General features: G+C 58.4%; 1 protein-coding gene across 1 annotated transcript in view; it reads left to right on the top strand.

Annotated features, from left to right (window-relative positions):
• The window catches only part of FAM102A (family with sequence similarity 102 member A), a 35,664-nt gene extending 22,996 nt beyond the window's left edge, over window positions 1-12,668 (top strand). Inside the window, exons 2-11 of the mRNA XM_006768523.1 lie at window positions 1,895-2,015; window positions 2,239-2,268; window positions 4,363-4,479; window positions 6,152-6,198; window positions 6,285-6,442; window positions 8,263-8,367; window positions 8,445-8,640; window positions 9,031-9,152; window positions 9,248-9,317; window positions 10,033-12,668. Of these exons, the coding sequence (XP_006768586.1) occupies window positions 1,895-2,015; window positions 2,239-2,268; window positions 4,363-4,479; window positions 6,152-6,198; window positions 6,285-6,442; window positions 8,263-8,367; window positions 8,445-8,640; window positions 9,031-9,152; window positions 9,248-9,317; window positions 10,033-10,078 (1,012 nt within the window). The 3' untranslated portion in view covers window positions 10,079-12,668. The remainder of the gene's footprint in view (window positions 1-1,894; window positions 2,016-2,238; window positions 2,269-4,362; window positions 4,480-6,151; window positions 6,199-6,284; window positions 6,443-8,262; window positions 8,368-8,444; window positions 8,641-9,030; window positions 9,153-9,247; window positions 9,318-10,032) is intronic.
• The last annotated feature ends 338 nt before the right edge of the window (window positions 12,669-13,006 follow it).

A 13,006-nucleotide genomic window follows, 5' to 3' on the forward strand; every position in this document is an offset into this window, starting at 1 on the left:
GCAGGGCTCGCATCACTGAATGCTCCCAGGTGCCCATGAGTGAGTGGCTGGTGCACCTGTTTTACTAGTGAGGGTGGAGAGGTCGAGCCCCAGCCCGAGATGCACAGAGAGTGAGGGCTGTGCTCCCAAGACGGCTTGCCCTGAGTCCTGTTGCCCCTTGTCACAGACCTGGCAGGATGGGGACAAGCCTTGGTCCCATCCTCAATGCCTTGTGGAGCCAGCGGGGAGCTCCTCACAGAGGCTCTGCTCTGAGGCTCGCATCAGCCAAGGAGACCTAGAGCACGTCTGCTTCTCAGCAGTCTCTTCCCTCCGCCTGGAACTGTCTCCCCCTGGCTACTCCTCATTCTGCAGTTGGGTCTAGCTTGAATGTCACCTCCCTGCAGCCAGTCACCTTCCCTAACTCCCCTCCCCCTCTCCGGGTGACAGTGAGTCATCGCTGTCAAATGTTGGTCTGTAAGTCCACTGCAGGGCCCAGTCCTGCCAGGCTTTCCGGGCTCTGTGGCCTATGAACCCAGGTGTGGCTCATGGCTCTGCAGTCGGACTGTCCTGGGTTTGAATCCTGCTTTGTCAGTCACTGGGGATGTGATCTGGGCGGTCTGTTGTTGCCTCAGTGCCCTCAGCTGCAGAAGGGGGTGGCATAGAGCCTGCCTTCCAAGGTTGCAGTGTTCAGGAGATGCGCATCCTGTGCCCACCACCCACCCTCCACCCTCGGGCCCCAGCCTGGCAAGTAACCCGCACTCCTCAGGTCTGGGGTGTGGCGCGGTCACTTCCTCGCTGGGCCACTCCTGTGAGGTGGGATGAGCCTGGAGATAACGTCTCTCCTGCCGGCCCCTCCCTTCCTGCACACAGGTTCTGCCAGACAGGCTGTGGGGGACGAGGGGATGCTGCACAGGGGTGCAGAGCTCATCTCTTGACATGTGCCGCCGCCCCCAGCTCCTGCCAGGGCCCCCGCAGCAGCTGGGAGAGGCTCAGATGAGCTGCTTCCCCCAACTCGCACTCACTCCCAGGGCACAGAGCGCTTCCCTCTTAAGTGGATTCTGAATTTGGGGCTTGGTCATGCCCCCCAGGCCCAGGAAGAACTCGGGGGCTGCAAGGACAGACCCCAAGTTAGTGTCAGGAGAGCTGAGGGCCCCAAGTGTCTTAGACCTGGGGTGGTGAGGGTTTAATGTGTGGCACCTGAGCCAGGCTGCTTGGGTTCAAGACCCTGGTCTGCTCCGCCATCTGTGGGCCTGGGGCTAGGGTCTCCGCCCCAGAGTTCTGGTTCCTTTGACTGTGGGATTGGATTAGTGCTGCCCTGTGGGAAGGGTTGGCGTGACCATGGCTGGCTGGCCGGCCCTGGTTTGTAAAGCACATGGCACGTGCTGTGTGAGCATTAGCTGCTACTGTTGTTACTAGTGGTGAAGAAGGGGACTCTGGAGCCAGGTGGGCCGGGCTTAGGGCCTGCTGCTTCCTGGCTGGGTGGTACCGGGCAGTTTACCTAGCCTCAGTCTCTTCACCTGTAAAATGGACCGGTAGTCAGCCTGGGAACACTGCTGGGAGGGTCACTTGACATGGCCAGTGGGAGGTAATGGCAGTGGAAGGAGTCACCCAAGGCCGCAGAACACGGGGGTGGGGGCACAGCGCTGGGAGCAGAGGGAGGGGGCAGCTGCCCCCAGCCTGACCTCACCCGCCTTGTGTTTTTCATTTTTTATGGCATATTTTTGTTTTTACAACACTTACACCAGCACATTCTTGTTATGAAACTGCAGTCACTTTGTGATACAAAGTGAAAAGCGAGAGCTCCCCTTCCTTCCTCTTCCCCTCCCGTCATTGGCTCCCTAGAGGTGAGTCCGGTCCCTCCTGGTTCGCTGGGCGTTGACCTGCATCTGTGCTCACCTGCCTGTCTGGCCCGCAGGGAGGAGGTGCAGGAGAACTGCGTGCGGTGGCGGAAGCGGTTCACCTTCGTGTGTAAGATGAGCGCCAACCCGGCCACTGGCCTGCTGGACCCCTGCATCTTCCGGGTGTCGGTACGCAAGGTGAGGCTGGGATTTGGGCCGGGCTGGGGGTGTGGGCCACTGCTCTGGTGGCTGTAGGCCCGTCCCCTGGCTTGTTCCCCTCAGAGATAATGGGTCACTCTGCTGCTTTTCTTATCCTCCTCCACTGGCGGTCACTTTTGGGGGGATGGGGGAACTGGGGAGACATATGAGGTCCCTTGGATTTCCTACTCACCCTGCTGCTTATGTCTGTCTCCCTGTGCAGGAGCTGAAAGGTGGGAAGACTTATTCCAAGGTGAGTGGAGCTGTGTGATGGGCTGGTGGGATGGGATGGGGGGACAGGCCTGAAAGAAGCTCCCAGAAGAACCTCCAGCCCCATTTCTGCCCCAAACAGGAGACACTCAGCCCTACAGGAGATGTATTGTTTTTTGGAAATATCCTCTATTGACCATCTTTGCACTTCACAGACACACAGCATGTTTGCGACGTCCATAGAGTGCAAAGGGCAGTTCATGTCCCCTTCCTCTCCAGGCCCCTCCCCCATCCCAGCACTGGGATTCCTTAGGACTGTTCCAGGCCTTTTAAGAAAAAAATATTATGAAATATATCATACACACAGAGCAGTGAGTAAAATGTTCGATATAGTTTAGAGAACTGTAAAATGAGCACCTTACATGAGTCCTGTGTATGTGCAGGCAGTGTGGCTTTTAACTACACAAAAGGGACCTGTTTTAACTGCACTAAGTGGATTCTGCAGCCTGCTGCTTTTCTCTCAGTACGTCACGGGCATGTTTTCATGTCATCACAAATTCCCTTTTGCTTTAAGAGCAGCGGTGCCCCTTTGTGTGGCTGGGGGACGGGTGACTCAGCCAGTCTCCGTGTTGCATGTGTGTAGTTGCTAGGTTCTCACTGCGCCCACAGAGAGCTCAGCCCCCACATTACCACCTTTTCCACTGGGAAAGACAGGAGAAGGCGGGTTACCTCTGGTCTTGAATAAGCTTGCTCTGCCCTTAAAGCCCCTTCTCTATGGGGACTCACAGCCCACCCTCTGGGGCTCCCCAGGGAGGTAGCATGTTGCGGGGGGGCGGGGGGGGGGCAGGGAGGGGGCTCAGTCAGGTCGGAGGGGAAATGCCTTTGCCTCACCTCACCCTGTGCACAGGGCGTGTTCCTTCCCACCAACCAGAGTTCAGGAAGCTCTGGGCTCTGGGCTGTGCGCTCTGCCCTGGCTGCTCGCTCATGTGCCTCTCCAGGGGCAGAGGGCAGGGTGGCCAGAACCAGCCTGTGCAAGGCATCAGAGTGGAAATTTCTCCTCCTGTTGATTCACGTGGGTGAGGACAGCTGGCCAGCCAGGAAAGAAACTACCAGCAAACAGCTGGAGCATCCTACGTCCATCCGGCAAATGTTTGTCATGCGCTAGCACGCGTCAGACCTGCCAGGCCCTTCCTTTCCTGTTCTCCCATCAACCGTCCACACTGGCTCAGCACCTGGACACAGAGGAGGAAACTGAGGCCCAGAGAGGTGGCAAGATGTGAGGCTGGTCAGGCCTAGTTCAGGCTGGTTGTGCTGGTGAAGCCTCCTGGGGCCCTGCCCATGTCACTTCCTCTCTGAACCGGCTTCCTGGTCTGTAAGATGGGGGTCACTGAGTTGATGGCGGGGCTGGAATTTGATTTTAGTCCTTGATTCTGGCACCCGTGCCCCAAAGTCTGCAGGAGAGACTTGCACGCAGCAGGTGCTCAGTAAACGCCTGCGTTGGTTTGGTTGTCCCCTAAGATCTAATCCCAGCACCCCCTCACCTGAGCCTCTGTTGCCCCTCCAGGTCTGTCAGAACTGGCTTCCATCTAAAAGGCCTGAACTCACAGACCCTGTTCTCGTACTTCCTCCACTTCCTTCCCCATCCCTGCTCCTCTCTCTGTATCTGAGGACCCTCACTCCAGCCTCCAGGAGGGGCTCCTGCACACCCTGCAGAGTGCCCCCATCCACCACCCCAACGCCAAGTTCCCACGGGATTTTCCTCCCCCCGGCCCACTGTCCTGGCAGCTCCCACAGCGCAGCCTTGTTTCCCAGGGAACAATGTGTCTGTGTCACAGACAACAATGTCCTTTCATCTCAGGCGCTGCCCCGGTGCACTCTGGGACACGGCACAAAGGGCGCTTTGTGTGGCTCGGGGATGTGAGCTCCTGGCTCTGCCACGTTGGAGCCGCCAACCCCAGCCAGCAGCCCGGCGGCCCCTGTCCTTGTGCCGGTTATGCAACAGGCAGTCTGCGCTGTGGTGTGTCCCAGGGGCTTTGCCTGCCCCCCCTTCACCAAGTTAACCCTCGTGCTGCCAGCCCGGCACCCACACTCCCTGCAGCCGCCCACAGTCTCCTCTCCTCTCCTCTCTCCCTCCCAGCTGGGCTTTGCCGACTTGAACCTGGCTGAGTTTGCAGGCTCAGGCTCCACCGTGCGCTGCTGCCTGCTGGAGGGGTATGACACGAAGAACACCCGCCAGGACAACTCTATCCTCAAGGTACTGGCCCCGCTGCCTCTTCTGTCCCCTCTCACCCTGGGACCGGGCAGCCCTGCTCCTCACCAGATTCCCTGGAGGGTTGTTAAAAATACAGGTTCTTCCCCTGGACAGCAGTGAGGGAGACGGGGAGGATGTGGGTCCTGCGTCAGGAAACCACCATCCAAGGCCTGGGTCGGCCACGGCCTCAGTTTCCCCATCCATAGTCGGGGGCTAGACCCCAACAGTCTCTTTAAGGGTTTGGTGAGACCAGCCTTGCTGAGTGCTGCCACCTCTTGTCTTGTGATGCCTGACAACAGCCTGTGGGGTTCGGGGTGTATTATTAGTCCCCGTTTTGCACAGGAAGCAGTTGAGGCACAGGTTAGATCACTAGCCCGGGGTCACGGCAGACCTGGGGCTGACACCACAGTCAGGCCCTCCCATTGCCCCACATGACATGAGGCAGCCTGAGGTGAAGCATCGTGACCGGAAGGACCTGCCGCCCCTCCACCTGGCAGGCTGAGGGCGGCTGCTCCAGAGACCCACGTGCAAGTTTCCGGTGGTGGGGCAGCTCCCTGCCCCCGAGCAGCTGCCTCCTTGGCCTCTGGGGACAGAGATATCTGGGCATCTGCCACCTGCACACCTCTCTTCCTTGTCTCCACGCCCTTCCACCTGGCTGAGGAAACAGCCTTGCCCTAACTGCACCTCTGCCGGCCGACCCAGTGGGAGCATGTGCCAGGGCAGAGCTGGGCCAGCAGTGGTGGGCAGAGGCTCTCGGGTCTCCCAGACCCTGTGCAGAGGGAATCGGAGGCACCGAGAAAGTACAGGCTAATAGTGGTGGGAGCTGGGAGCTTTCAGCCTCGCCCCAGTGGGCCCATGCATCTCGGGCCAGATCAAGGGCACCTGAGGGGCAGGGGGCCTTGGCTTCCAGGCCTCAGCCTGTCTCCAGGGTCTTGAGCAGTCTCATCCTCCGAGCCTGGTTCTCTTCCCTCCGCTACAACCTGGCACCGTCACCTCCTTTGTAGGCTGCTATCGTGGCCAAAAAAATAATCCATAAATTTTTTAAAAAATCTCCTCAACCCAGTGGTCTTCTTTTTGTTGGTGGTGGCTGGGATCTGAGCCTCTTTCCCACCTGTCATTCCATCTCAGTCCAGATTTGGGAACCCAAACATTGCCTCGTTTGGGCCATTGCCAAAATCTTTGCCCAAGTGGATGTTAAATTCTTAAGTTTCTAACAGGTTTTTGCTTTATTTCACTCAAGAAACTTTCACTAAGCCCCTGCCCTCCATGTTGGACTATGAACCACCTTCTCACTGGGCGAGCTTCTCCAGCCTCCTTCCTTCCCGTGCCCACTCGGAGCCCTGGGCACTGAGGGTGGAGAGTGACTGCGGTCCTACCGTGACGGCTCCCAGTCTGGCTGTAGCTTTGAAGTAGTGGTAGCTGGCTTTTGCTGCTCAGTCGCTCCCAGCCAGGTGCTAAGCCAAGTGACCCTCATCTCGCAGCATCCTCTCCTCTGTCCCATGAAGCAGATGTCAGGCTCAGTTCTGCCTCTGCATGGCTTCCCCGGGGCCAGCAGGGGGCAGAGACGGGATCAGACTCTCAGCCTTGTCTGAAGCCGGAGCAGGGAGGCCCAGGAGTCCAGGCGCCTGGGCTGAGTGAGTGGACGTGGTATGGCTGACTTCTCCTTGTCTCACAGGTCACCATCGGGATGTTCCTGCGCTCTGGAGACCCCTGCTTCAAGACGTGAGTGTGGGTGCAGGCTGAGGGGTGGGGGCTCAGCTGGCCCCAGGACTGGGGCACACAGTCATACCCCTCTCTGTCCTCCCAAGGCCGCCGTCCACTGCTAAGTCCATCTCCATCCCAGGCCAGGATTCCTCCCTGCAGCTGACGTGTAAGGGAGGCGGGACCAGCAGCAGTTGCAGCAGCACCACCAACTCCCTGACAGGGTCCAGGGCCCCCAAGATCCGGCCCACCATTCTCGGCTCAGGTACCGTTCCCTACCTGCCGCCTTACCCTGCGCCTCCCTTTACCTCCGAGGTGTCCATGCTTCCATTAGGCAGACATTGTGCAAGCCCCTCCCGTGTGCCAGCACCGTGCAGTGCCCTGGACAGAGACTGACGTGGTGTCCCTGACCCCGTGGCCCTCCCCATCTAGCAGGAGAGATAGGCGTCAATCAGACAATAAGTCAAGGGCATGTCTACCTACAGAGAAAGAGCCGTGAGAGAGACACGGAAGGCATCTCTCTGGGGCCAGGGAAGTCTCCCTGAAGTGATGGCATTTGAGCTGAATCCGGGGCGTGGGGCACAGTGATCCTGGCAGAGGGACGTGTGCTGTGAGCTTTTGTTCTCCCCCACCTGCTGCGTAACCTTGACTGGCCATGTTGCCTCTTGGGCCTCAGTGTCCTCCTGTAAAATGGGATCAGCAGTGGTAACCACATCTTGGGTTGCTTGGGGGATGAACTGAGCAAATGTGTGGCCTTGCCTGAACAGAGTATGTACTCTGTGGATGTCTACTCAGTTATTATTACTAATGTTATAAAATGTCAGACGAGCCTGCATTCCCAGAGGAGAGGCTTGGTGATTAGGAGAGGGGGTGCCAGCAGGAGAGGAGGCTCTGGCAAGGCGGCACGTGGTGGCCCTAGTTTGTGTCGCAAGAGCAATTAGGCACAGTGCCCGGGTGGCTCAGCAGATGTTTGCTGGTTTCTGCCCTCGGGGGCTGGCAGCAGGGAGGGACCCCTGATCTCAACGGTCAACTCCCTCCACTCCCACTTTTCCTGGAGACCCAGCCAGTGAGCCCAGAGTGGAGAGCTGGGGTGCTTGCTGCCTCAGCCTGGGCTTGCACTTGGGAATGCAGGCTTCCCAGCATTATTACTTTCTCCAGCTTCTGGGTATGTGTCCCCAGAGCAGAGATCTGGGGAGCAGGCCACCCCAGTACAGATAAGGCTTTTGTGCAGAGTAGCAGAGATGCCTCTCCCAGGCAGCGTGGGGTATGAGCCCCAAATGCCTCTGTGGCTGGTTTTCTCTACCCCTGACCCCCTCTGCAGAGAACCTGTTGGGGGCTTAAAAAGCCGCTTGGCTTTGGGTGGGGACACAGGCCTGGGGTCCAGCTGGTGGCCTGGCTGTGCTCATCTCCAAGGAGGGGCTGGGCAAGCCCTTGCTTCCTGTGTTTACCGCAGGAGGCCTGGTGGGTGGTACCCACAGCTCTGGCTGGATCCCCCTAGCTCCCCTGCACCTCCTGCAGGGGAGTGCTGGGATGTTAGTTTCGAAGTTGGGCCACTGGGTGACTTGGGACAGGGCTGTCAGCCAGTTCCCCTCACCCTGGTTTGCTTTATTTTAGCTGCATTGACCGGAGCTCACAAGCTTCAGGGCCTTTGCCTTAGTTCCCTCCGGAAGGCCCTTTGATGCCTTATCTGCCGTGCTTCCTCCCACGCCTCCTGATGGCCTCACATTAAGGCCACTGCCTCAGAGAAGCCCTCCCTGATCTCAGGCGGGGTCAGACCCCACACTGCTCTGCACCACTCACTGAAATTGTGGGTCATGTTTGTTAAATATTCTTCCTCCCCAGTGGCCTGTGACAGACACCCGTTCTCCTGTTCACAGCAGCCAGGAGAGCACCCTGCATGGAGGCGGACCCTGACAGATATTTGTAGAATGAATGACCCTGGGTTCAGATGGTGAACTGTGGCTTGGAGCAAATTGCTGCTCCTACTAACGTCAGTTTACATAGTGTCCCTCCACCCCACACCCCGCCAGACGCAGTGAGGGGACGGGCACCACCGGTAACCCCTGCCCGCTCCCTGCCTTCCAGGGCTTCCAGAGGAGACAGACCAGAACCTGTCCAGCCCCGAGGAGGTGTTCCACTCTGGCCACTCCCGCAACTCCAGCTACGCCAGCCAGCAGTCCAAGATCTCTGGTGGGTGCCCGCCTGGCCCATGCCCCTGGCCTTCCACATTGCCCGGCTCCCTTGTAATGCACGCCCCTCCCACCCAGGCTACAGCACAGAGCACTCGCGCTCCTCCAGCCTCTCCGACCTGACGCACCGGCGCAACACGTCCACCAGCAGCAGTGCCTCTGGTGGCCTCAGCATGACGGTGGAGGGCCCTGAGGGTGGCGAGCGTGAGCACCGGCCCCCCGAGAAGCCACCCCGGCCTCCCCGGCCCGCACATCTGTCAGACCGCTCGTTCCGGTGAGTCTCACTGCTCAGCATTTTGGAGAACAGACCCCTCCCGGTGGCTCCTTGAACCTTTGCTTCTTTGCCTGTAACACGGGACACTAGGGTCCCTACCTCAGGGTTGGATGCTGATGACCCAACCAGCTGATGTTCATGAGTTAGCCCTGACCTCACTGGCGCGTGCGTGCTCCGTCAGCAGTGCTGTGTATGACTTCGCGTAGCTTAGGTCCCTGCTAGGCCTCAGAGCCGCTGCGTCCTCCTCTGTAAGACCAGGTAATGCGGCACCTGCACAGCAGGGCTGCATGCGGTCACATGAATACCATCCTGAGCGATGTAGGTGGCCGCTGCTGTCATCGCTGTGCCCGTTACTCCCCTGACTGTGTGGCTCTGCCCGCCCTGCTCCAGGCGGAAGAAGGACTCGGTGGAGAGCCACCCGACCTGGGTGGATGACACGCGGATCGATGCGGATGACATCGTGGAGAAGATCATGCAGAGCCAGGACTTCACCGACGGCAGCAACACTGAGGGTGAGCGGCCCACACCGGGCGGGCTGGGGGCACAGTGCCGCCTGCTCCAGGGACTCCCGCCCTGCTCAGCCTCCGTCTCTCCTGTGTTCCCACAGACAGCAACCTCCGGCTGTTTGTGAGCCGCGATGGCTCCACCACACTGAGTGGCATCCAGCTGGCCAACAGGTAGGGATGAAGGCTCGGGTGGGTGGTTCGGGTGGCCGTGGGAGCGTGGCGCTGACCTGGCTTGGAATGCCTGCTCTTGCACCACAGTGTGGCCTGGGCCCAGCACCTCTCTCTGAGCCTCAGTTTCTCCATCTCTTGAATGGTGTGGACCTGGGACAGTGCTCCAGGGTTGGCACTGAGCGTGTCAGAGGCAGCCTGGAAAGTGCCTCGCACAGAGCTGGGCACAGGGCGGCAGCTTAATAGTCTTTATTTTGGACCCTCTTTTCCCTTCCTCCTGGGTCTGGGAACCCCTCAACAGGGATGATGTATTGGACAGGTGTTTATTGAACACCAGGCACTGAGTGAGGTGCTGGGTATAGTCACAGATGGGGGGGTGGTAGGATCAAACGTTGCCTTGAACTCTAGTTTATAGAAGGCCAGTGCCCTTTTAACCATTTATTTATAGTGCGCCTGACTCACTGAATGAACGAGTGGGTGGAGGAGAGTCCCACGTGCAGGGTTGTACTGCAGGCTCTTCCCCCTGTTCCTGCGGGCAGGGTGGGAAAGTGCCCATTTAACATCCAGTGCCAGAGCTGGAGGAGAACTTGGCTGGGCTGCCCAGGGCCCCAGACCTGCCCCCTGGTGCTGCTCTGCTGACCCCTGCTGCCACGGCTCAAAATTGCACCTGCCATCTCCCCCTGGCCTCCTGGATAAACTGATCTGTCTCTTCCCACAGGGTCTCCTCTGGGGTCTACGAGCCAGTCGTGATTGAAAGCCATTGAGGAGCCGGTGTCCAGGCTGGAGAAGGGCCCTGCCTTTGCGGGTGTCCAGATCCGTGTCATTCCACGAGGGTCCTTCCCCTTTGGATCACCATCCACTCTGCATCTCATCTGTGCCTCCTCCATTTACTCCAGCCCACTCCTGCCCCAGTGCATCATTCCATTGTCCTCCCATCCATGCTGGGACCTTCCTGGCCTAGGGCCTGGGCACCACTGTGAATATTCTTCTCTGAACCACTAGAGGGCAGGCCCATGAAGTCGGTGGGCAAGGCCAAGATGGCCAGGATGCCCTGCTGGAGCCCCACCTGGCCCCTCGATGAGGACAGGCAGCAGCTCCTGCACACGCGGAGCTGCTTGTGGCCGAGGGGCCTCTTGCCCTGTGTCCCCACTCACTCTAGGAGCACCAGCTCAACCATGCCCTGGCAGGACCCTGTTCCATTGCCCCCTTGCCCTTGGGGGCCAGTTCACCCCCAGAATCCTGCCACTGTGGCCCTCTGACTGCTTAGTGCTTCAGCTGTCCCTTCCTTGTGCCCTGGGGGACCCGCTGGCGGCCTCCTCCTGGGAGCCAAGACCTCAGACCCCTCCCACACTCCAGTTTGAGACTCCCTCCCCCAACAAACGTTCCTGCTGCCCGGGCAGCCTGCACTTTGCACATGCTTGTGTCCAGCACAGCCCCACCGGCCCTCGCCTGCCCTCCCTCTGATCCCCAAGGTTCCTGGGCACTGCCTGCTGTGCAGCCAGCGGCCCAGCCCTAGCAGCCCGGCCGGAACGTGGCGCCACCTCTCCCTCCAGTTCGCTGCCGCTCAGGCCTGAGAGCCATGCTGAGAAAGGTCTGAGCTTCGAAGATGGTTCCCCTCTGCCCGGGCTGGGCCCTGAGCAGCTGGTTTCGTGTAGAAAGCCAGGAAGGTGCCTCCCCAGCCCTTGGGGGGGTGGCTTGACTGGGGTGGGCGAGCACCACCCCTTCTCTCTCCCCTCAGGGTCAGCTGGCCCAGGCTGAGGCCACTGCTGGAGGGGCAGATGGGCTGGGACTGGACCAGCTGGAGCTGGCTTCCTGGCCCCCAAAGCCTGAGCCCTCCTCTGAAAGCTTCCCCTCTCTGGGCAAGGGGTCCGTTATGGGGGTCTCTGGTGGGGAGCAGTCTGGCCCTGCCCCTGCCCCTGCCCCTCACTGAGCCTCTGCTCTGAGCACTTTCCTCCCTGTCCTCGTTACTTGCTTGAAGGTGGTGCTGGCTGCCAGCCAGGCCCGGACAGATCCCCTGCCGCTCTTAATTTCACCCATTTTTGTATAAACCCAGCAGGCTGGTGTTTACCCTACACTTCTTTTTTTCTCTTTTCGCCCTTCCTTTTTTTGGGTTCGAAGTTAGGTATTTTTCCTCCTCCAGGTGAGGGGAGGTGGTTCTGTTCTCTGCCCCGCCCACTGACTGGTCCCAGCAGTGCTGGTGATCTGGAAGGGCCGGGTTACTGCTGCTCCCTCTGGTAGGGGTGGGAGTGAGGGTGTCCTCCCCAGGCTGGGAGGGTCCTTGTCCTTCTGCCCCAGCTGGCAAGAGTTGGAGTCTTGGTCTTGGAACCTCCCAGCACTGGGCCAGAACATTTCTAGGATTTTGTTCTTTTTAATCACCTAACCCTTTCAGAAAATGAATGTTAGACGGTGCCTGCCGAGGCAGGATGGAGCGTTTGCTCTGGCTGGAGAAGGCTCTGGTCAGCTCTGTGGGTCCCTTCCTGTCCCGTCGACACCTGGCACTTTAAAAGGGGATTGGCTGCACTGTCTTCACATGTAGTGACCCCCAGAAGTGGGGTACCGCCCTTCCCCCCTGTGTCTGCAGGACCTCAGCCCAGTGGGAAGGTGTATTTGGTGTCTGATTCAGTTCTGGGGCTTTTGGACATAAAACAGCTGGCTTTGGTGCTGGTGGGGAGACTCCCCAAACTAGGAACCCCAGCCTCATTCCAGATGAGGTCTGAACTTGACAGTCACCCCAGGAGACAGAGCCTGCCACATCCTCCCATGCCGGGGCCCTGGGCCAGGGACATTGGACTGTGAATTTGGCCATAACCAAATTAATGTTGGCTGGAGCTGGAGGCCTAGAGCCCTGGCCCCATCCCCACGTGGGAGCCCTCCGGTCCCCTCAAGCTCAGTGACTTCCCACTAGGCGCCCACAGCTCCTAGACTTAAAGTTCTATAGCGAGAGAGAGGAATATATTAGAGATATTTTTGGAAAGGAATTGGTCTATGCAATGTCAGTTTGGAATCTTGGAAGACAGTTTAACGTTTTTACTAGGAGATTTAAAGAAAATAAAAATCTACAATATTTTTAGGTTATTATTTTTGGTCACCCCACAAACTGACCACATGGCATCATCTGCCAGGATGGAGAATGTCCACGTTCTTCTCTTGAGGGAGATGGGGGGGGGGGTGTCTTTTTTTTTTAATTCCCCTCTTTTCTAACAGAATGTTGCCACCACCACACCCTGATTCAGTGGGCTGTGTTTGTATCTCTGTCCCAGCTTCTGTAGAAAATAACATTGTAAAGGGAAATCAGCCTAGTGTCAGTGTCTTGGTTTGGGGGGATAATTAAATGTTGCAGTTTTGTTTATGGCATTTTGGTTCTTATTTATTTGTTTTGTCCACTTGACTTTGGGGTCAAAGACAGCATCAGATGGAAGCGAAGTGTGATGCTTTGGGGGATGGAGGAGAAGTAAGTGGCCAGGCTTCCCCAAGTCCTGGCTGAAGTCACGATTATCACCACCTCTATCACACCAGAGTGCAGGGGAGGGAACTGAAGCCCACAAGTGTTGTTTCTTGCCAGTCTCAGGTCTAGTAAGTGGCAGCTCTGACCTCAGAGCCCAGTTCTAACCACTGCTCTACGGGCCTCCCGGCACTCGGGTGTCCTCTAGCAAGTGTGCCCGAAGACAAAAAGCTATCCGTTTCTCAGCTGC

The sequence above is a fragment of the Myotis davidii genome, unplaced genomic scaffold (assembly GCF_000327345.1).
Source record: "Myotis davidii unplaced genomic scaffold, ASM32734v1 scaffold142, whole genome shotgun sequence".
In the NCBI taxonomy this organism is placed as follows: domain Eukaryota; kingdom Metazoa; phylum Chordata; class Mammalia; order Chiroptera; family Vespertilionidae; genus Myotis; species Myotis davidii.